Source organism: Mustela erminea, chromosome 6, assembly GCF_009829155.1.
Source record: "Mustela erminea isolate mMusErm1 chromosome 6, mMusErm1.Pri, whole genome shotgun sequence".
NCBI lineage: Eukaryota > Metazoa > Chordata > Mammalia > Carnivora > Mustelidae > Mustela > Mustela erminea.
This window is the reverse complement of record NC_045619.1, coordinates 47,443,990-47,467,045: the sequence shown is the minus strand read 5'-3', so window position 1 is coordinate 47,467,045 and position 23,056 is coordinate 47,443,990. Positions and strand designations below refer to the sequence as shown.

The window sequence follows — 23,056 nt, the reverse complement described above, 5'->3', positions numbered from 1 at the left end:
AAATTTTTAAAGATTAAATTTAAGAAAAATTAAACATCCGAGCAGAAACTCCGTTGTTATAGCAACTCCACGGCGCAGCTTCCCTTTTGTTCTTCTGGAGGGTTCTACTCCCCGGCTCCACCCCATACGTCAGATCCTCCCCTCCCTCGTGCGGAGCGGATGCCGCAAGGGGCGGAGCGCGAGTCAAAGCCCCGCCCCCCAGCGTGGTGAGCGGCGTTTCTGACCGCGGTCCTCCACTCAAAACCGGCTGGCCCTCCCTTCCCCCAGAGGGCGGTGCCAGGCCGGAGCTGCGCGCCCTCCGGGGCTCCGCCCCATGCGGAGAGCGTGTGCCGTCATTTCCGGCTTCTCTTCCCTCTGGTCCCGGGCGTGAGCTGAGGAATTCGCGTGTGTGCCGAACTCCTCGGAACCATGGTGAGCCCGGCCCCGCTGGCCATATCTAAACCCTGCCGCGTCCCGCCGCGCCCTGCCTCCCTCTGCCCCTTCTGTCCTCCCACGGCCGCAGGCTCCTCATGTTTGTCCCGGAGACCGTCGCACATGGCGCGGGCCGCGGCGTGTGGCCTGCGCCGGGCCCGCCGGCGAAGCCCGCCATACCTAACGGGGAGGTGTGGGCCTCCATGCCAGCGTCTTGTGCCGACTGGGCCTCTCCATAGTTTCAGGACCCCAGGCCCGGGGGTCAACCTGAGAGGAGAAATTTCTAGTGCCGCGGGCGGGTCGGCGCGACAGGCCCCGCCCTCACTCCCGGGGCGGAGCCTGCGGCAGCGGGGCTGGAAGAGCTGCAGGGTGAAGATGGAGGCGAGTCGGCCGCGTTGCTTCGTCCGCCTGGCGGTTGTTGGCGCGAGTGGTCTGCACCCCCTGCCTGTCTTATCTTTAAAGTCATCTTCAGTCTTGCCGTATTTAACAGTCATTCTTTCTGGTGTATAATTTTTACTCATAGAGTACTTGTAGACCCAAAGGCAAACCCTCCTTGCTGTACAAGTTGTATAAGTCCCTCACGCCCCCTTAGTGAATGAACGTCCCAGTGACGGAGAACGTCATTTCTTTGAAAAATTACGCTGTGCTATAAATTAAATTTCTTTTAAATATGTACGTGTATTTCTGGCGGAATGTATCTATAGGCGTTAAATAATCGGTATTCAAACTGTTGATTTTTCCCTTTTAGGCGTCCCTTTCCCTCGCACCTGTTAACATCTTCAAGGCTGGGGCTGATGAAGAGAGGGCAGAGACGGCTCGTCTGGTAAGCCTTGTTCTCCCATGCTTTTAAAGATCCAGTTGAACTTTAGGAATTTTAAGACGGTAAAATTGATTTTTACTTTTCAATCTCTGATTTTTACTCCAGTCTTCTTTTATTGGTGCCATCGCTGTTGGAGACTTGGTAAAGAGCACATTAGGACCTAAGGGCATGGTAAGAAAAACAAAGAATTTTTGTGTTTTGATACTGATTTACAGCTGTTTTTGGAAATCTAGTTAATAGCTCACTTTTTTGGGATGCCTGTATGCATAAGACATGGGTATGTTCTCCTTAAAAATCAAAACAGTACTCCTACAGCTAAAGTCCCCGTGGATCACCATCCTCAATCCCCTCCCCAGTGACAGCCATAGTTATAATTGGATGTAAGTCTTCCTAATACTTGTTTTTATGTAGATACGTGTGCAAATTATATATTAGGTGGTTTTTTTAATAAGTATTTTTACTGTAGGTACTTGTATTTTTCTGTAGGTTGCTTTTTAAAATCCCTTTTGCTGTAGATTTTTATATTTTATATTTATTCATTTGTTTTTGCTATTACAATGCTGAAAAACCTTGTTAGTGTCTCCCTGTTAACAGTGTTTTCAGGGACAGACACCAGGGTTTGCTTTTGGAGTGTTTTGCATTAAAAAAGTCTGAATGGATACTGCCAAATTGCCATCCAGAGTATTTACACATTAGTAAATGAGAGTACATATTGACCCATGCATTCTTGACATGTATTTATATCTTAACTTGAATCAAGTATGTTCTTTTTAGGATAAAATTTTGTTAAGCAGTGGACGAGATGCCTCTCTTATGGTAACCAATGATGGTGCAACTATTCTAAAAAACATCGGTGTAGATAATCCAGCAGCTAAAGTTTTAGTTGGTGAGTCTGAAAATGATAAGTTTTTATTAATATTTTTAAAACACATTTTTAAGTAGGCTTTGTTAACTGACTACTTGCAATTGATTGATGTCCCCTTTTTAATTATTATTATTGTTATTATTATTATTATTAAAATATAAGCCTCTGTGGTTCCATGCAGTTTTTAATGATAAAACATGTTCAGAGTGAGAAGTTCCAAAGACTTTGTCAGGTGAGGAAACCTAGATAAGTGAGATTCTGGTTGGTAGTGGGTATGTTTGGAGAATTAGGTGAGCTATGGAGAAGTAATTTAGAAAGTATTTAAAAGATTTTATTTATTTATCTATCTGTTTGTCAGAGAGTGCACAAGCAGGCAGAGTGGCAGGCAGAGGCGGAGAGAGAAGCACACTCCCTGCCAAGCAAGGAGCCCTATGCGGGACTCGATCCCAGGACCCTGGGATCATGACTGAGCCAGAGGCAGTGGTTTAACCGACTGAGCCACCCAGATGTCCCTAGAATGCATTTGTATCAAATATAAATGAGTTAACTAACTAGCTTCTTTCTTCTAGATATGTCAAGAGTTCAAGATGATGAAGTTGGTGATGGCACTACCTCTGTTACTGTCTTAGCAGCAGAATTACTAAGGGTAAGAGTATCCAAGAAACTTTAACCTCATTTTATTGTTTTTTTACTCGTGTATCAGAAGTAGTCAAGTATTTTTGATAGTGTTTTCTATTGAAGAATGTTTTCTACTATTTATTAAAGGAAGCAGAATCTTTGATTGCAAAAAAGATTCACCCACAGACCATCATTGCGGGTTGGAGAGAAGCCACAAAGGCAGCAAGACAAGCTCTTTTGAATTCTGCAGTTGATCATGGGTTGGTATACCAAAATAATAGTTTTAAATATTTAACATTCTTTTAAAAATAGGCTCAGTGCAGGATGTCTGAAAAACAGTGAAAAGCATACACAAACATGACTCTATTGCCTCATCCTGCCCCAATAACAAACCCCCACATTACACTCCAGATATAGGTTGGGTTTCCAGTTTTTTGTAGGTAAAAATCACGAAAAAACAAAACAAATAGAATCATTGCATAATCATTCTAACTTAGTTGATCAATAAGCATATATTTGGGTGTCAGTATTTTCTGCAGTAGTTTAATAGGGGTATGCATTTGTTTATGTGACTGTAGTGTAATTTACCTATCTATAGTCTGTTTTAATAAGTTTTAGATTTATAATAATATTTTTGACAAACTTCAAGAATGTTTCAAGAAGTATAATTGCTGGGTCTAAACACATGTATGTATTTTATGGCATTTTTATTTACAAGTAATCTTTATTTTCATTCTTAATTGCATTCTTAATTCTTTATTAATTTCATTCCTTTATTTTCATTTCTACTATCTGTAGAGCAATACTTATTTATCCATTTCCTTGAAGAATTTGGTATTTTGTTTGCTTGTGTTTCTCTTTTTGTGTTTCTTTTTTTTTGCCTGATTGGTGGGGAAAATCGTATCCTTTAATTTTGCATTGTTTGATTACTTGAACTTTAATTTTTTTGCTATGGCTTTGAGCCCTGACTTGGGTGAAATTATCTATTGACAAATATTTTCTTGAAAAGAAAAATAGGATTGATACCTTTGAAGAAGCATTTCAAAAACAGGCATGAGTCTTTTTGGTTTTTCTCTTTTAGTTCTGATGAAGTTAAATTCCGCCAAGATTTAATGAATATTGCAGGAACAACATTATCCTCAAAACTTCTTACTCATCACAAAGACCATTTTACTCAGTTAGCTGTAGAAGCTGTTCTCAGACTGAAAGGTTCTGGTAATCTGGAGGCCATTCACGTCATCAAGAAGCTAGGAGGAAGTCTGGCAGATTCCTATTTAGATGAAGGTATATATATATGTATATATATGTTGAATATGGGAAAACAGGCTTTGATCAGACATTGAGGGCTATATAATGAATCCTGGGTTTTAGCTAGTCAGGATTTCAGAAAGAAATCCTGGTTTCTTTCTTTACGAAGAAAATTTGTCTTTAAGAATACAGATTGGGGGGGGGTGCCGGGGTGGCTCCGTGGGTTAAAGCCTCTGCCTTTGGCTCAGGTCATGATCCCAGGGTCTTGGGATTGAGCCCCTCATTGGGCTCTCTGCTAGGCGGGGAGCCTGCTTCCTCCTCTCTCTCTCTCCCCCTGCCCTCTCTGCCTACTTGTGATCTTTGTCTCAAATAAATAAATAAAATCTTAAAAAAAAAAGAATACAGATTAAGGGCACCTGGGTGGCTCAGTGGATTAAAAGCAAGCCTCTGCCTTCAGCTCAAGTCATCATCAGGGTCCTGGATCGAGCCCCACATTGGGCTCTCTGCTTTGTGGGGAATCTGCTTCCCACCCCCCCCGCCCCCCAGCTTGGGTCTCTGCCTGCTTATGATCTCTATCAAGTAAATAAAATCTTTAAAAAAAATACAGATCATATTGCAACTATTTTTGTCTTTTTAACCCATTTATTATACTTTGTGCTTCTTTTCATACCATCCCAGCATTTCTTTGATAATCTCTAGGTTTTACTTTATACCTTGAAGTTTGTGCAGTCTCTAATAAAGAGAAATGGTAGTTTTCGTAAAAGTCAGCTCTTCTCAAATGGCTTTTTTCAGGAAGAGTTTGTGTAAGTCCTATCATTTATTGGTAGGTATTGAGGTTACAGTTCTTGGTGTTCTTAACAAGTAGTAATAAGTCTTAGTAGCTGCTGTTTCCTTAGTAACAGTGTCTTTTGTTCTTATAATTTTTCAAAACATCTTTATATTGCGTTTACAAAATGGCTTATGGAGTGGAATGTGTAAACGTTCTCTTTTATAGAGGAGAAACAGGAACAAGTTGTGCTTTACCAGTGATTTGTACTCTAGGTTTTGCTATATTTCTATTTTGCTTCTTTTAAAGATTTTATTTATTTGAGAGAAGAGAGAACGAAGGCTGGGGTGGGGTGGGGGTGGAGAGAGGAGGCTCAGAGGGAGAAGGAGAAGCAGACTCCCTCCTGAGCAGGGAGCCCAGTGCAGGGCTCCATCCCAGAACCCTGGGATCATGACGAGCTGAAAGCAGGCACTTAACCAACTGAGCCACCCGGGCACCCCATTTGTCTCTGTTTCAGAGGAGTAACAATTCTAAAAATACTGTTGATTTTACATACAAGGGCTGTGTAGCATTTTTAATAGAGGCTAATGGTAAGGTAAGATAATGAGAACAAGGATAGCTACCATCTTGAATGTTCTGTGCAAGCATTCTAATGGGAATTTTACTTAAAGTCTCATTTATTCCTCATGATGTTGACCTAGTGTTTGAATATTAGGTTCATCTGATTAGAGCAGAAACCCAAGATGATAATGTCTTAAAAAGGAAAGCGTTATGTGCATCTAAAAGAAGCGTGGAGAGAGAATTCCAGATAGGCCCGTAGGCTGGAAACTAGTGCTGTGATTAACTCTTGTTTTACAGATGAATAGCTAAGGTTAATTTGTACAGGGTTGCTCACCCACCCTGTAAGCAGCATGGGCAAAACGGGTTAGGTTCGTTTGACTCCATTGTACATATTTTTTGGGGGGGGTTTTGTTTTTCATTTTATCACCAGTGTCAGTTCTTTAAAAAGTTCAGTACTCTCTAGCAATACCTCGTTTTCCTGAATCTTCATCAGTTTTCTGTTGTGTTAGTTTTAAGCTAATGAAAGTGGGCTTACCAGCTTTAATTACAGTCCACACCTGCGTATTGTGTATGTATGTGAAACAAAAGTTTCAGAATATTGTGTTTATTCTTAAGGTTTGTGCTGTGCCCTTAGATTTCTACCTGCTAAATTGATTTTTATGGTCACTTGCTTTAGTGGAATGTTGTATAGGTTCTAGGGACTTAGGTGTATTGGACTTAAATGGATTCTTTGAAAGAGTAATTTGATAAAGCAGAGATAAAGATTTATCAATATAGTTTTGAAGTATTTATTAAAATCTGTATTGTAGGCTTTCTGTTGGATAAAAAAATTGGAGTAAATCAACCAAAGCGAATTGAAAATGCTAAAATTCTCATTGCAAATACTGGTATGGATACTGATAAAATAAAGGTATGTTAACTACATTTCTTAGAATTCTAATTGTTAGCTGCTTTATGAATTCAGGCTGTGAAGCAGTTGCACTGAAAAAACATAGAATATATTTAAATACATAATTTTAGTGTCTTTACATAAAAGTATTTATGTTGTGGGATTCAGGAGTATTGAAAATGATGCTATTTTTATTCTTTCCTTTGTCTTAGATATTTGGGTCCAGGGTAAGAGTTGATTCTACAGCAAAGGTTGCTGAAATAGAGCATGCCGAAAAGGAGAAAATGAAGGAGAAAGTTGAACGAATTCTTAAGCATGGGATAAATTGCTTTATTAACAGGTCTGTATGTGCTTTTGCTAACAATATTTGTAATAATCTAATGATTTTTGTCTACAAAGGCATTTGCAAGTACTTCATTTTATTAGTGACTTGTTATCTAGGAACTGGTAATTTTTCTACCATTCTACAGCAAGGCATTTCAATCACCATTTTGGTGATGTTTTAGGTTAATACACTTGACCTTTTTATATTAACAATGAGTTTTCTGGTCTGGCAGTTACATTGTAGTTTTGGGCTGTTATATACATATATTTGGTGGAGAGCTTCAGTTCCATATTTAATGGTGGGACTTTGAAATAATAGCAAAGAAATAAAATAATGAAGAAATGAAAAGTAATAGTTTTAGGGCTTTAATTTGTATGAAAAAGTATGTGTAACTTTTCCCATGTTTTCTTTCTTAATTGTTAGTATCAAAGGTGTTTATGGATTTTTTTTCCAAAGGCAAAGCAGTGGAAAATTTTTTTCAGTAAAACTAGAAAAGGCTCTCTAAAATTCATGACTGTATCTAGTCCAGTAGCCTGAGGCAGCATGATGTGGAATCACTGTTTAGGTGGCAGGCAGTCTGGGCTCACAGCGTTCTTCCATGGCTCTCTGGCCATTTCCTACCTTTGGGTTCCTGATATTACAGGGTCAAGTACCTAGGATCCAGTGGTACTGTGTGCTACCTCATATCAGGGTCTAGAGTGGGCAGCAGAGGAATCTTGTTTGCCCCTAGAAGCTCAGGCTGGAGTTCTGGCAAGAAGTCCTGACTGCTTTGAACTGTTTGCTCATTCCCACATCAGGGACTTTGTGTCTAATTTTCTCTCTGCTTAGATCTCTCAGATTTTTTTTAAATGGTGAAAATACCAAGAGGAACAGCCTAATTCTAGCAATGAAATGGCAGTGGTTAACTTTGACAGTTAATATTTGGTGAGAATCAAATATTTGCGGGGAGATGGAGAGAGAGTAATCCTAAGCAGGCTGCATGTCCAGCATGGAGCCCAATGGGCTGGATCCCACGACCCTGAGATCATGACCTGAACTGAAATCAAGAGCTGGAAACTTAACTGACTGAGCCACGCAGAGGTCCCTTACATTGATTAAAAAAAATTTTTGGCCTTTTTTTAATGTCCCATACTTTTAAACATGTCATTTTTACTCTTATTAAAAAATAAGATCTGGGGCGCCTGGGTGGCTCAGTGGGTTAAGCTTCTGCCTTCAGCTCAGGTCATGATGGCGGTCCTGGGATCAAGGCCCCCCCCCGCCCCCACATTGGCTTCTCTACTCAGCGGGGAGCCTGCTTCCCGGCCCCACCTCCCTGCCTGCCTCTCTACATACTTGTGATCTCTCTGTCAAATAAATAAATAAAAATAAAGTCTTAAAAAAAAAAATAAGATCGTATTTTGGAAAATAGGAACGTATAAAGAAGGAACAGAATCTGAGGTCTAACCTTCCTGAAATTCTTTAATTAAGCTGACTTGTGTATGTATGTATGTATGGTGTTCAGGTTTCAGTTTTTCACTTAGCTGTGAACACATGTTACTAAGTTTTGTAACTTGCCCTTTTTTTAACCTAACAATATAAACTTCTACTTAAAATTAGTTTTTATAATTGGTAAACTCTGTGTACACCGGCACACTCCTAGTGAACATTGAAGTCATTGGCAGGTTTTGCCATTCTCTGTAAAATTTTTATACATACTTTCACTAAAGATTTTTAATATCTGAATATTCTTGCTGTAGAGCCTCAGGAGTGGAATTAAAGCTTTGGAACATTTATATGATTTTTGATGCATTTCTGCTATATTGGTTTTCAGAACTGTGTTCTAGTTTACTGTATCAGTAGCAATATAAAAAAACAACTTGCTTGCAGTGCTAGCATGGAGGCACTAAGTTGTGTAATTTATGTATTATTGTATGTGACATTTCTAATTTGTATTTATTTGGTAAGTAAAAATGGTTCCATGTTTTTTAGTCTGATGTATTTTAGACTTGTGAAATAACAGTTGCAAACGTTTTTATTTTATTTGTAGGCAGTTAATTTATAATTATCCTGAGCAGCTCTTTGGTGCTGCTGGTGTCATGGCGATTGAACATGCAGATTTTGCAGGTGTGGAACGCCTAGCTCTTGTCACAGGTATGGGAAAAAAGGCATTAATTTCTAACGCTAAACACTCTTGGATTTATTAATGGTTAGTATATGTAACTTTTGAGAGTACAAAGAAATACTTTAAGGGACTTTGAATAAAATTATTCTTCTGATTTACAGTTTTTTGACATCCTTAGATACCAAATTATCTGTCGTATTTGCCATAGGTTATGGTTACCTTTGTTACATTGTTTTAAAGATAGCAGATCTTTTCTCACAAACCTACAAGACCAGTGTTCCACTCCTCGTCTAAAGAAACTAAAGCTTAAAAAAGGACTCTCTTAAGGTTTATCTAGTTTATTCGTTTATTTCTGGTGCTGAGTAGTTGAATGCCTTGTGCCTTTTGTGGTAGTAAGTTGTAATAATAACTTCATTGAACACTTGTTAGAGAATGGATCAAGTGCTTTTAAATATTGTTTTTGTTAATTTTTTTTAAATTTGTGGAAGTAATGAGCCTGGGAGGCTCAGTGATTTAAGCATTTGCTTTACGCTCAGGTCATGATCCTGGGGTCCTAGGATTCAGCCGTGTATCCCATCTGGCTCCCTGCTCAGTGAGGAGCCTGCTTCTCCCTCCTCTGCTTCTGCTACTCGTGTGTTCGCACCACCCCCCCTCCTCTACCACCCATCAGATCCTTTTTAAAAATTGTGGAAGTAGGGGCGCCTGGGTGGCTCAGTGGGTAAAGCCTCTCTGCCTTTGGCTCAGGTCATGATCCCAGGGTCCTAGGATTGAGCCCCGCATCGGGCTCTCTGCTTGGCAGGGAGCCTGCTTCCTCCTCTCTCTCTGCCTACTGTGATTTCTGGCAAATAAATAAATAAAATCTTAAAAAAATTTTAAAAATAAAAATAAAAATTGTGGAAGTAATGTTGAAATAGTGCGAAACAATCCAGCAGTGAATAATGAAAAGTTAGTATCCTGTAATTTTCTTCAGTAGAGGTATGAGTTTCCTAATCCCAGTTACGTGGAATAGAAATGTATTTATAAGTAAGAAATGTTTACGCCAAAGTGACATCGTGTGCAAATTGATTACTTTTTTTATAGTAATAGTTTTTAAAGTAACTGCTAAGTAGCCCTTGAAAGACGAAGTTTTGCAGCCTTTATTTAATTTTTAGGCCCTTGATAATGAATGAATGGGTTGGAAAGTTGACTTGAGATCTTGCAATGAGAACTAAGGAGAGGGGTTTGAGATGTAAAGCTACTAGGAATGTTGAATTCAGTTTTCAAATGCCATAAGTATTAGAAATAAAAAGTATTACTAATTACTGTAAAGAGTAGAATTGGTTTCATCTCAGAATAACTTCTAAATCCACTTTTAATATCTTGAGAAGCATGTCTTCTGACCTAAAAAGAGATATTTTTCTTTGATCAGTTACTTTGAAGTGGGTTTACTTGGTTTAATTAAAGTTCTTTAAGAGCCATTACATACTTGATGCTTAAGGTGATAAAATTTATGGTGTAATTCCTCCCTTAAGGCGACAGAATTAAAGATAATGACATAAATGTGAATGATAGCACATTAATGGGATAAGTTGATACCATAAGAAGTTGGTACATGAATTGCCATGTATATTCAGAAGAAAGAAAATTCACTGTACCAAGCACAACCCACTGCAGAGTTGACCCCAGGGCGCCTCTCATCCTTAGTGTATGTGTTGTCAAGGTGTATGAAATTGGTTCTTATAAATGTCTAGAAATACATTGTCAGCAAATTCTACATAAGTGAGTGAAATTAGGATAAGTGAAAATTCTCATAAGCCAGATCAGTCTCATTTGGGGGTATGGTGTCCTAAATATCTCTTGTGTCTCAATCTAGAACACACAGCAGTCTTAGGTTCAGGCCAGTCAGAAGTCAAAAAGTCAGCTAAATAGATGAGTATAAATCAGTAGAGTTGGAAAGACCAGAGTTTTAATAAATTTTTTGGAAAATAGTTACATAGTACCAACTCTTCAAATTTACCAATAAAGAGTAGGAAAAGAGGGATTGGTTGTTGATGGTAGAGGGAATCTACTTTATTAAAAAAGAGTAAAGAACTAGAGAAAGTGGAAACTGAACTTTGGCAGTTAAGAACCAGGGAAGGAAATCGCTGAATCTTTCAGCTTACACTGCGGGAGATGCAGAGAAAATAGGAATAGAAATAAAACCTAAAAATAAAAAATTTGCTTTTTGTTTTAAAAGATTTTATTTATTTGAGAGAGTGCATGGAGAGCAGCAGAAGGGGAGGGAGAGAGACAAGCGACTCCATGCTGAGTGTGAGCCTGGTGGACCACTGGATCTCACTATGACTTGAGCCAAAACCAAGAGTTGGATGCTTAACTGACTGAGCCACCCAGGCGCCCCAAAATAATTCACTTTTTTGATACCTCATTAGGTTTGCTCTGGGATATTCTCAGTTACATTTCCCCTTTTCCTGGGCCTTACAGGGGCATTGTGAGAATTCAGTTAGGATTAGCAGGTGTCAGGTGTTCCTGTCAGCAGTTTCTAATGGCTATATCTGTTGACTTGATAGAACTAGTCAAATGCTTCATGTTTTGGGAAATTGGATCATAGGGGTACTGGTCTTGTACTAGATGAAAAGAGAATTTGAATTTAAATTCAGACTTAAAAGTAAATGTTAAAGTCCTAATTTAACCTTTGGGAAATAGTATTATATAGTGTGTGCATTTAAATCTAAAGATAGACTACTTGGATTTGAATCCCAGCTTCACCATATATTTGTTTGAATTGTATGACCTTGAATAAGAAACTCTAGTATCTCTTTGCCTTAGTTTTTTTACTTATGTATCAGATAATAGAGCATCTCTTACCAGGGTTGTTTTAAAGATTAGTCAGTTTGTATGAAGTGCTTCAAAGAGTGCTTGGCATATGGTAAGCAGTCAGCTTAAAATCTGTTCATTAGTTCCCGTTAGAAAACGAATTTTAAACATACTGTGCATTTAATTAATATGTGTTTATGTTCATAGGTGGTGAAATTGCCTCTACCTTTGACCACCCAGAACTAGTGAAGCTTGGAAGTTGCAAGCTTATTGAAGAAGTCATGATTGGAGAGGATAAACTCATCCACTTTTCTGGGGTAGCCCTTGGTGAGTGATTATGTAGATCCTGATAAGGTTCCTAAGTCTTTGAGAGGCTCTGTTGATATTAAAAGAAATAGTTATTATATTTACTAGAATATGATGTATCTTAATTCCTGAGAAGCATAGGGTGCATGTTAATTTCAGTCGAGGTCAAACTCATGTTAACCTTGCCTTTGTGAACAGTGTGTATTCAACATGATTGTTTGTGAACATGGATAATTATCAAAAAGAATGTGTAACAGCAGAGAGGACACGTTAGCTTTTAAAACCAAATAATAATCATAACCAGTATCTACATAAATAATAGAAGGCAAACTCTTATTTTTTGTAATCGCTGTGACCTAAGAATATTTTTCTTTTAACTTTAGGCGAAGCTTGTACCATTGTTCTTCGTGGTGCCACTCAGCAAATTTTAGATGAGGCAGAAAGATCTTTGCATGATGCTCTTTGTGTTCTTGCCCAAACTGTGAAGGATTCTAGAACAGTTTATGGAGGAGGTAAGTGTTTTAAAAATATTAAACATGTTTTATTCAAGTATATAGTAATGGTTTTGGCTTTAATGATTTTTAGAAAATTTATATGTAATGCATTTGCATTTAATTTTAAAATATTTGACATGTCTAAGGGAAATCAGTAAGTCAGTGTGTTGGAGATAACTAAACATCATAGTCCTTGGAATTTCATTTTCATCTGCAGGCTGTTCTGAGATGCTGATGGCTCATGCTGTGACACAGCTTGCCAGTAGAACACCAGGCAAAGAAGCTGTTGCGATGGAGTCTTACGCTAAAGCACTGAGAATGGTAAGTTAATAAAGACATCTGAACTTACACGTTTGTGAGTATTGATAGTTCTTTAAATGAATACATTTTTCTCTCGGACATGTTTGCTAATTTTTGGCTTTAAGAAAAAGAACTGGTTCATACCACTTAAATTTGATTCTGGAGCTTATCTTTATGAGCAGTAATTAAAAGGAACAATTTTACATTGGTCCTAAATATATAATTTTAAAAAGCTGTGCTAGTTTAGACTAAATCAACTTTCTTCTTGTAGAATAGTTACCATTTGTCTTTTTCACTTAACAGTTGCCAACTATCATAGCTGATAATGCAGGCTATGACAGTGCAGACCTGGTGGCACAGCTCCGAGCTGCCCATAGTGAAGGCAACACGACTGCTGGACTGGGTAAGAAAGCGATTGTAGACATAAAGAGTAACTCTTTACCAAAATCTTTTTTTTTTTTTTTTTTTTTAATTTTTTTTTTTTAAGATGAATTCTTAGGATAATCATAGAGAAGATTTCTGTGGTGGTTGCCTCTGTCACCATTGTATTTCCTAGGAGAATGTTTAACTTCATGTTCTCAACATTGTCAGAACTGTTCTTCCATAAGGGGTATAAAACTAGTTAGAGGACTTGTAATTTATTATGTGGTGACTATAGGACTTAAATTTGTAAGTAGTACTAATATCCTGAAATAAGTATAAACTTGATTAAATTCTCATATTAAATCCTGTTCTCACAGGAAACATATTATGAGGCATTCTGGAGTATAGTCTTTACATAGATAACAGTGGCCAAAAGGGTAAATTTAATTCAAATTGAAAAATTTCCCAGTGTACTATCCCAAGACACAGGAATAGTCATTAGAGGGTAGATAATCCTGCCACTGGAGAAGAGAGATATAATGAATAATTAATGATCTTTCAGAAGGTAAAGTACTCTTCTCACAAGAGGAGAAGTAAGTGACTTTTAAATTCTCTTCCAGTTCTTAAGAATCCATGGTAATTAGCGATGAGCACATTTTCTGTAATAATTTTTTTTATATATATATATATATGTACACATAGGCATGCACATGTATCTATGTATACAAAAAAGGTTATTGGAAAAGGTCATTGAGTGTTCTGTGTAAATTTTCCATTACCTGAGCTAGTTATCCTCTGTTAGTACAGATGATCAGTAGTTGAGCTTTTAATTTTCTAAAAGGTTTTTCTTGAATGTTAGGCTGATGAGAATGCACTAAATAAATTGAGTAGTTGAGCCTTGTAATCCCACTTTTCGTAAAAGTATTAATTTTACTTGTTGTAAGTCATTAGAGATTTTGATAATTTATGTTAAAACTATTATTGCTTATTTAATGAATACTTCTCTCTTTTCAGATATGAAAGAAGGTACCATTGGAGATATGGCAGTACTAGGTATAACAGAAAGTTTCCAGGTGAAGCGACAAGTTCTTTTGAGCGCAGCTGAAGCAGCAGAGGTGATTCTTCGTGTGGACAACATTATCAAAGCAGCACCAAGGTATCGTAGCACTGTATAGACATTTTTTAGGAAGCAAACAATAGGTAATTGCATGTATTGGGTAATTGTAATTGATAGTAAAAGGCATTTCTGCCCAGCTAAAAGTATTATGCACATTATTTAAAATACATAGTCCCAACTCTTAGATTTAAGTCAGGAAAGCATAAAGGGAAAGACGTATGGGTGACGTGGAGGAGCTCTTAGGATTGAAAGGTCACATGAGCCAGGCTTGAAAAGCCTGCATGGGGCCAAGGGCTATAGTGCTAAGAACAAATGTCTTTTCCCCAGGCTGAGTCTGCTCCAGTCGTTTTCTGTCCTGTTCACTTTTCATATAGATTATCTTAAGCTCATAATGTGCTGAGTTCCTAACATGTTCCTGTTTTTGTTTAGAGAGAGAGCAGGAGTGTAGGAAGGTACAGAGGGAGAGGCAGAAAGAAACTCTGTCAGATTCCTCGCTGAGCTTAGAACCCTATGTGGGACTCAGTCACACAACCCTGAGATCATGAGCCAAAACCAAGAGTCAGATGCTTATCTGACTGCTACCCAGGGGCCCCGCTTCAGTTTTTCTAAGTTGTTAGATTCTTTCAGAAACTCATTCACACAAAAAATGGTTAAGTAGCCAGAAAATCTTAACTTTTGAAGATTAAGTCAATAATTTTCATTGTTCTTACTAGTACTTATTAAAACATTAAATTTTGCCTGTTGTGGTGGTTCAGGGAGATGGGAGACAATGGTTGCTTACACCAGGAGATATGGAGGTAAGGGTGGTGAGAAGGAGTTGATAAAAGATTTTGAAGGTAGAGCCAGCAGAATTTGATTGTGGTTTGGGTATAAGGTGTGAAAGGAAAGGGAATGGAGGATAATCTAAGATTTTTGTTGGGATAAGAAAGTTTCTTTTAGATGCAGAAGACTTTGGGAAGGAGGTTGGGGGTGTCAGTCTTGGGCATTTGAGCTTTCCATTGAGAAACCAGTTGGGTAATCAAAGCTTGAAGTAGAGAAGCTTGAGCTGGAATTTTAAGTTCAGAAATTGTCAGCCTACATGTGGTATTTAAAAGCCGTGAGACTGACAGTGTTCCCAAAAGAGGGAATGTAGCTAAAGGAAGGAAGGGGTTTTAGGCACTAAAGACACTTGAGAATTCCAGTAATAAGTTTGGGAAGATTCAGAGCAAGTGGCAGAGGACACTAAAAAGGAACATGAAGTACAGATAAAGGGTAATTATTAACTGGGTGATGGATACCTGGGGATTCAGTATCTAATCTTTGCTTTTTTGTACATTTGAAATTTTCCATAATACAAAATTTTAAAGGTTGGGAGCATGGGTGCCTCTGAGTTAGAAGGAAGACCAGAGAATGTGTGTCTCAGAAGCAAAATGAAGAAAGTGTTCAGGGATGGGGCATGATCAACTGCCATAGCAGTACAGATATATTGGCCAAATAAGATAAAAACTGAAAATAGACCTTAAAAGATTGGATTTAGCGACAGAGGCCATGGGTATTCTTGACAAGCAGTTTTGTAGAGTGGAGGGGTCAAAAATCCAAAGTAGGTGCAATGAAGCCAGGAAAAGAAGTATCAGAGGATGTGTATATAGACTGCTTCATTGAGGAGTCTCTTGTGAACAGAAGCAGAGGAGTGGGATGGGAGCTAGAGGACATGGGTCTCGACTGTGAACAGTTAGTGCTGTACGTGGGAGTGATCTTGTAGGGGGTGATGGATGCAGAAGAGGGAGCAGCCCGCTAAGTAGCTGTGAGAAGGAATGGGAGCACGGAATGCTCATCCCTGGGAACAGGGAAGGAGGAGCACTGTCAGGAGATTGCACCTTAAATGGACTCTGTCACGAGGACTCTCTTTGTGCAGAACCCAGTAGCACCCACATCAGTGGCTGGCTTCTGTGAATGGCAGCTGTCCCTTTATTATTAGAAGGAAAGAGGAGAAAATAGTAATTTGGATGTGGAGAGAAAGGGGGAGTGGTATTTAAATCTACTGTGGTGTAGTGGAAGGAGGACTGGGCTGAAAAATCTGAATATTCTCTACCTCGGGTACTGGTAGGGTAGGGTAATGGGGAATGGTCCTAGTTTGGAATGGAGCACTGGTGCAGGAAGGAAGGAGTTGAAAGTTTCTTAGAAGCTGTGCCAGCAAAGATGGTAGAGTGTGGTTCTGTTTTCTCCTGCCTTTAAGCAGAATGATAGCAAAAAGAAACTGAGGTCCATTAAGTTTTCTGGCTTGGTGGCAAGGTCACATAACCACACCCACCCTCAGAAATCTTTCCATGACTTGGCACCCTCAGCCACATTTAAAATATGCACTAAGATACCTCATTTGATCTGAGACCACTGTTTTAGTGTCTTTTTTTTTTTTTTTTTTTTTTTTAAAGACTTACTTATTTGACAGAAAGCACACAATCAGGGGGAGCTGCAGGCAGAGGGAAAGGGAGAAGTAGGCTCCCCACTGAGCAGGGAGCCCAACGTGGGGCTCCATCTCAGGACCCCAGGATTGTGACCTGAGCTAAAGGCAGCTGCTGAACTGACTGAGCCACCCAGGCGCCCCGGTTTAAGTGTAAATTAAATTTAGTAGATGTACTCAGTAATTTTCAATAAAGAAACATGGGTAATTGTGTTTAACTCAACCTTTTCAAAGGATTCTTTTGGACTCTTTCATATTTAACCTCCGGGGGATTCATTTTCCAGATTAGTTGCCCTCTGACAGCTGCTGGAGAACTTTTTCTGTATTGGGATCATTTAGCATCCTTAATTATATTCCCATAAGCTTCCAGAGTTGGAAGATCTTTTTCTTTATATGGTTCCAGTATGCTGTACTCTCTGAATTTGTTTTTACACTTTTTTTGCTTCTCTAAAATGACTGTTACACTTGACTCTAGAAGCAGTGTTTATTTAGGTGTAAAGTAAAAAAATTCTCTAGTACCTTGCCATGCCTCCTCACCAAAGAATAAAAGTTTAACATCTAAGATGTATGTGAAGGGCAGTGTTTTCATACTTAGATGAGTAAGCTGACCCTGTCACTAGCCTATCTACTGGCATTCATTTTCATTCATTTAGAAAAGTGATACAGAGATTCTCATCTAGAGGCCCCAAAGCCTTGTCATTTTACAACTTCTGATTAAGAGTAAACTGTCTTTGTCTTTGACTAATCTAGTAAAATGCCCTAACACATTAGTTGTAAACATGAATTAATCTTTTTCTGGAGAATATGTATTTGTTAAATAGGGTGTTTGGATGAGAAGTTGAAAATTATTAAATACCTACAGGTCTTCACATTCCACAGATTCTGTACTGTTTTCTTACTAATGTAGTAACAATTGAGAGATGTTAGTAATGAGGTAGAAACATCCTTGTTATAAAGAATTGGTTATGATCGTTTTGATGAAATTTAGGATTTCAGCTGTGTTTGTATTTTATATAAACCTTTGGTTACAATCGTGCTTTTTAATTTTACCATTGCCTTTTCTTAAGTGTTTGTTTTGTAATACTTGCAGGAAACGTGTTCCTGATCATCACCCCTGTTAAACATTCCCATGTGCTGTTGAGCTCTGGACCAGTTAGTTCATAGCAGAGTTGTGTTTGAAAGACTTCGACCTTTTAAAGAAGACTGTGGAATCGAAGTTTATCTGTGGCTCTTATATTCTTAAGTTTGGACATTTAACTGACCTTCTGTTTTAACATGGGTCTAATTTATTTGCTGTTCATTTTCCATAAAATTCAGTTGATTTAAAAGTTCATTTCTCATACTGTGCATCAAAATAAAAATTTGAACAATTAATTGTTCTTAGTGGTTTGTACTTTTTTATTTAATGGGAGTAAGTGATTGTACTCTCTCAGTATGGAGTTGTGGCTTATCTAGTGGTTGATCTCACACGTTTATGAAATAATGATCTTGTCAAGTCCAAGTCAGTTGTGATAAACATAGATTAGTCTCTTGGTTTATAATCATATATAACGTTTATTTGCTGTTTAATTTTGTTTAGTGAAAGTATCTTAAAGTTTAGTTCCCAATTTAATTTTGTGTCATCTAAATACTGTCTATTAACATAGGACAAAATGATTGTGGGTTCTGTTACTTCAGGGTTGAAAGAGTCCTGTTTTTAAAGTTGTTACAGGCTGCTTCTCAAGCATCTTTGATGCTTTAATGGATAATATTGTCTCACTTAAAAGAAGATGGATATGGTTAGATTTAGACATTGATGGTTTGGGATTTTTTTGTTTTTGGCAGATGGATTCAAGAAAGAGTGGGAATAGGGCTAGAGGTATGTACTGAGTTAATGGTTTAAAGGTGAATTTAGGTTTGGAGGTTATTAATGCATCAGTGTATAGCAGAATGCCCAAGAAATGAGAGAAAGCCTAGCTGTAGGTTGAGTTCTTAAAAGGTATCTCTGCTACCTTAATGGAGAGAGATTTTATTCCCATAGAGGAGCAAAAGGATTTTCAAAGAAATGCTGATAAAACAACCTGTTTTGTTGTGTTTTTCTAAAGAAGGCTCCACATAGGGCTGTTTGAACCCTGACCCTGAGATCAAGAGTCACATGCTCTACTGACTGAGCTGGCCAGGCGCCCCCAATCTGTTGTATTTTTGTCCAAAAAGTTTGAACATTTTAATACTACTTTTGAAGAAGCTATTAAAACTGGGAAAACTTGTGGTTTTTTTGTGGTCCTGGTGTATATCCTCCAACATTCACATAAAGGAGAAACTTCCTGAGATTATCAAAGAGCATTGTACTGATTTTTTTTTTTAAGTACTTTATCACGTCATGACATCATTTTTCATCTCCACACCTCTGGTAGAACAGGTGAGCATATCACGACCCAGAAAACCTACAGAGGTTTCAGTAGAAGTAGGTTTAAACATCTGTGCTGAGGGTACTAGATAGTTTGGAGTAAGGTCTTAAAAGGATACTTGGGCATGTTTTCTCCAGAGGTCTTAAAAAGAATACACCTTTAAGTATTAATCTAAAAAGAGGTGGAAACATGGGAGCTTTGTTGTTATATCCAAGGATACACCCATGCCTCTTCTCTTTGAATTCATAACCTTTGAAGCCCTTACGTTGTTGTCATAAACCTAGACTATCTCATAATCATGAATTTTAATGTCTTCTCAGTCAGAACTTAAATACCAACATAGGCCCCCGTGTTCCTGTAAGAATCTTAGGATGGAGTTTCTTGTAACTCAGGAACAGTAGATATGGCAGCAGTGAGTTTTTCATAAAACTTGTGACATTGAAGTAGAGATTTGGAGTGTAAATAGTAACCACATGAAAAATTGTCCAAGTTCTTAGGATTTTTAAGTCTATTCTAAGTAGCTTTCAGTTTTTCTTTGAAGGTTAATATGTATACTCTTTATTCTCCTTTTACTGTCTTCAAGCAAGGATCTGGTTTTTGCCTGCTTGGAGGCCACTGGCCCACTTTCCTTGCTGACTGCCTCACAGATTCCTGTGGTTTAACTTAGGAGGCACAGGCAGGATGTGGAGATAGGGAATTGATATTTTCTTCCTGATTTTTGCTCTTTGTCTCTGGAAATGTCTACATCCTTGTGAGACCTATCAATGCTGGTAGCCCCTTTCTTCATGCCTTTTAGCTCTTAGGAAATTAGGATAACATTGCTGTTCCCTGTTCATCTAGCCTCATGAGTGGTGACTGCTGCTCATAGCCTACGTATCTGGCTGTCTCAGTACTATCTTGATTCCTCTCATCCCGTCAATGTTTAGTAATAGTTCCTTAGGATTCTCTCTCTTTCTGCCCCTCTCACCCCATGTGTGCACTTGTGTTCTCTCTCTCAAATCAATCTTAAAAAGATTTTTCTGATACATAACATTTTGGGTTTTGGGACTTTTAAAATTATGAGAAAAAAGTTACATTTGGTGGTGCTTTCTCCCCTTTTGAACTTTCTAATTATGTCAGAATTTTAAGAAAACATCAGAGGGTTGTAGAACTGTTAATATGCCCTTGCATGGTTACTTTATAAAATTAATTGAAATCCTGTAGCAAAAACATTTTTGGGTAGCTAAATCAGTGGTGAAATCTTAAACATATTGTTTGAGAAATGTTTGTTGTATATTAGAAGAAAATCTCTTGACTGTGTGCCAAATGTTTATAATTTGCATTCAGTTCAGAGCAGTTAGCTCATTAGATGAGCAGTGTGTGCACGTCAGCTGGTGTCACACTTGTTTGATGGCTGCAGCCTACCTCTGTATTGGAAAAGGTGGGCCCATTAATCTCAGGAGGAGGAAGACAGAGTCAAAAGAAAATGAGCCATCTATAAGGCTGACTATAGATATAGCCCAGAAGGGGTTTCTAGCATCAGCTGAGTATAGTTTGATTTCAGTCAAACATGAGAAAATAAACTGTAAATCCTAGCTGCCTATTAGAAATCTGGACTGGTAACTAAAGGACTTAAACAGCCTATGACATTGAATGATTAAAAGGATCTCTTGGCAGTCTAATCAGTGGGTTGTAGATACTCTGCATAGTGGGAGGTAGCAATAGGAAGAGATTGTGATACCAAACTTTCTTCCTCTGGTTTAGCAAGAAATATTTATAGTAGGAAAACACATGAAAATAGTCTGTGCAGTGTCATTTTAGGACCAGACTTTGCTGGGCAAAGATGCTTTTACAGCAAAAGTAACTAAAAACTAAACAAAAGTTTTAGTAAAGATTATACTTTTTGTGTCCTTGATGGAGAGGTTCAAGAACATTAAGTACTATATTAAATCACCCATTGTGACAGCAGCATCTTTAAGGTTGATGTATTTGTGGGAAGAAAAAAAGTTCACAATTTACATATTAAAAAACAGCCAAAATATCTAAGCTCTACACTGACCATCAAAAGTCCCATTTTATCTACAAAAATCAAAACAAATCAGAACAAAGGCTGTATATACGGCTAGAGTCAGAAGTGTCCTATGTATATACCACAACCTGCAACTCAGATTTCCAGATGGTTGTTTCAAGTAAACCTTTTTCACCTACTACCTTTATTCTAATACAGCTCTGGAAATGTGGTTTCCTTGATGGAATGGGATTCAGTTCTGCTCTGGTTCGTGAATGTGAGTAAACAGAAGGGCTGTGCTCCACAGAGGCAGGCAGGAGTACAACTGGGCTTGCTTTTGATAAGACCACGTTGTCTACTGTCTGGATGACTTCTAGCATTGTAATAACAGTAAGCGGTTGAAAGCAGACCTTGGGTCAAACCCCTTAGGGATAAACCAGCTCAGTCAGCATGAACCTCTGTCAAGTGTGAAGTGGCAGCCAGACTCCATCAGGAGGCATTTTTCCATCAGGGGTCTTCTTGGCTTGCACTGAGCTGCAGGGAAAAAGCTTCATCTTGAGCCTTTGCAACAGCACCGAGTCTCTGAGTCTGACTGACTAGGTAGAACTGTCTTTTAAAAAGTGACCCAAATTAGCAATATTTTCATATCACTTATGGTCATTCACAGTAACACCGATATACCCTGCAAAGAGCTGGAGCCAGGCCACCAGAACTCAGGTGAATTCTTTAATAAATACCTTATTTGAGGAGGTCATGAGCATCGTGACCAGCCATTTCTGGAGAGGGAGAAGGACAAAATGTCCTAGCACTTCTTGTTCTTCAGTGTTTCAAAATATCTATTTGGAGAAGCTGATTTTCTTGCAAAGAAGTCCTCATGCTCCCCAGAGCACACAGCTTCGCTTTGGTAGAGATGTTGGCCAGAAGTTTTTTGCAAAGGCACCCCACATGTCCCCGAGCAATTCTTTGCACTCTAAAGGAGAGGTCTCCAGAAGGTCTCCAGAAGACACTGGAGTTGTGTCCTTGGCCTCGACTGACAACTGAAGCATTCAGGAGTTGGGAGGAAGAAGTAGAGAAGGCAGGGCAGGTGCCTCTCCATCCTGGCTTTCCTCCTGGGTCAAGGCATAGCGCCTGGCCTTTCTGGGGTCAGGCTCTGGCGTCTCCTCGGCCCATCTTCCTACACGGCGGACCCCTTTGGCCACCTTGGGTGCATTCCTGCAAGGATTATGGTCATAGATGACCAGCTTCAGACTTGACAGGTGAGCCAGGCTGGGGAAGTAATGGATACTGTTCCTGTCCACATCAATCACCTCCAGGAAGGGCATGTGCAATAGTACAGCGGGGAAGTCAGTCAGCAGGTTGCCTGAGAGCCAGATGGTCCTCAGCTCCTGGAGGCGCTGGAGTCGGGCTGGCAGCAGACGCAAGGCATTGGAGCCGGCGTGCAGAGTCTTAAGGAGCCTCAGCTCGCAGACCACATCTGGCAGCTGCGTGAGGCAGTTGGCCTCGACCCACAGGGTCCGGAGATTCTGGAGCCGGCTCAGCTCACTGGGGAGGTCGCAAAGTTTGTTGTTACCCAGGTAGAGGATGCAGAGCTGTTTCAAAGTACACACCACCTGAGGCAGAGCCTTGAAGTTGTTGAAATCCAGGGCCAAGATCTGCAGATTCTGGAGCTGCCCCAGCTCCGGAGGCAGGCTGTTGAGGTGGTTGTCACTCAGGTAGAGCTTGACCAGCTCCCGGAAGGAACACACGTGCACGGGGAAGCGGCGGAGCTGGTTCCCACTCAGATCCACCATCTTGTCTGTCGGCATCTCCCGGAGGTCTCTGACCAGGTAGCTCTGGCAGCAGTCGGCGGGGACGAAGGCCACCAGGGCCCGGATGGCGTTCCCCATGCAGAGGGTGGAGGCACAGAGAGCCCCAGCCCACTGACTCGCTGAGGGGCTCCCCCAGGGGAGGCGGACGGCCCAGAGCCCCATTCTCCTCCCGTCCTTTATAACCTGGGATTGGCCTGACGAAAGCCAGTCTCTTCAACAGAGAAAAGTGCTCCTGACAGCCACTTGAGTGTTGGGTGACAGCCTGACGCACAGGGTCTGGGAGGCCAGGTCTGATTCGCAGACTCACTTTCAGTCACCTAAGCTCCTGTGGCCTTTATCTACATTTTTTTGTTCGTTTCAAGCTGAAAATAGCTTCACTGTTTTTTCTAACGATAAAACATTCAGACATTATATGAATGTGTAACAGAAGGAAATAGTCCTCTTGCCCCAGAATAAA

At 39.4% G+C, this 23,056-nt stretch overlaps 2 protein-coding genes across 2 annotated transcripts; one reads left to right on the top strand and one right to left on the bottom strand.

Annotated features, from left to right (window-relative positions):
- Positions 1–301: 301 nt before the first annotated feature.
- On the top strand, positions 302–17,796 carry CCT2 (chaperonin containing TCP1 subunit 2). Its single transcript, XM_032347060.1, has 16 exons — positions 302–411; positions 1,160–1,234; positions 1,337–1,402; positions 2,006–2,117; positions 2,666–2,742; positions 2,862–2,974; positions 3,796–3,998; positions 6,099–6,199; positions 6,391–6,518; positions 8,530–8,633; positions 11,605–11,724; positions 12,087–12,215; positions 12,415–12,518; positions 12,801–12,900; positions 13,875–14,016; positions 17,508–17,796. Exons 1-16 carry the CDS (start codon positions 409–411, stop codon positions 17,536–17,538), a joined length of 1,608 nt encoding a protein of 535 aa, XP_032202951.1. The 5' UTR covers positions 302–408; the 3' UTR covers positions 17,539–17,796.
- Positions 17,797–19,801: 2,005 nt separating this feature from the next.
- Positions 19,802–22,759, bottom strand: LRRC10 (leucine rich repeat containing 10). The gene has a single exon (XM_032347059.1). It carries the CDS (start codon positions 22,675–22,677, stop codon positions 21,838–21,840), a length of 840 nt encoding a protein of 279 aa, XP_032202950.1. The 5' UTR covers positions 22,678–22,759; the 3' UTR covers positions 19,802–21,837.
- Positions 22,760–23,056: the final 297 nt, after the last annotated feature.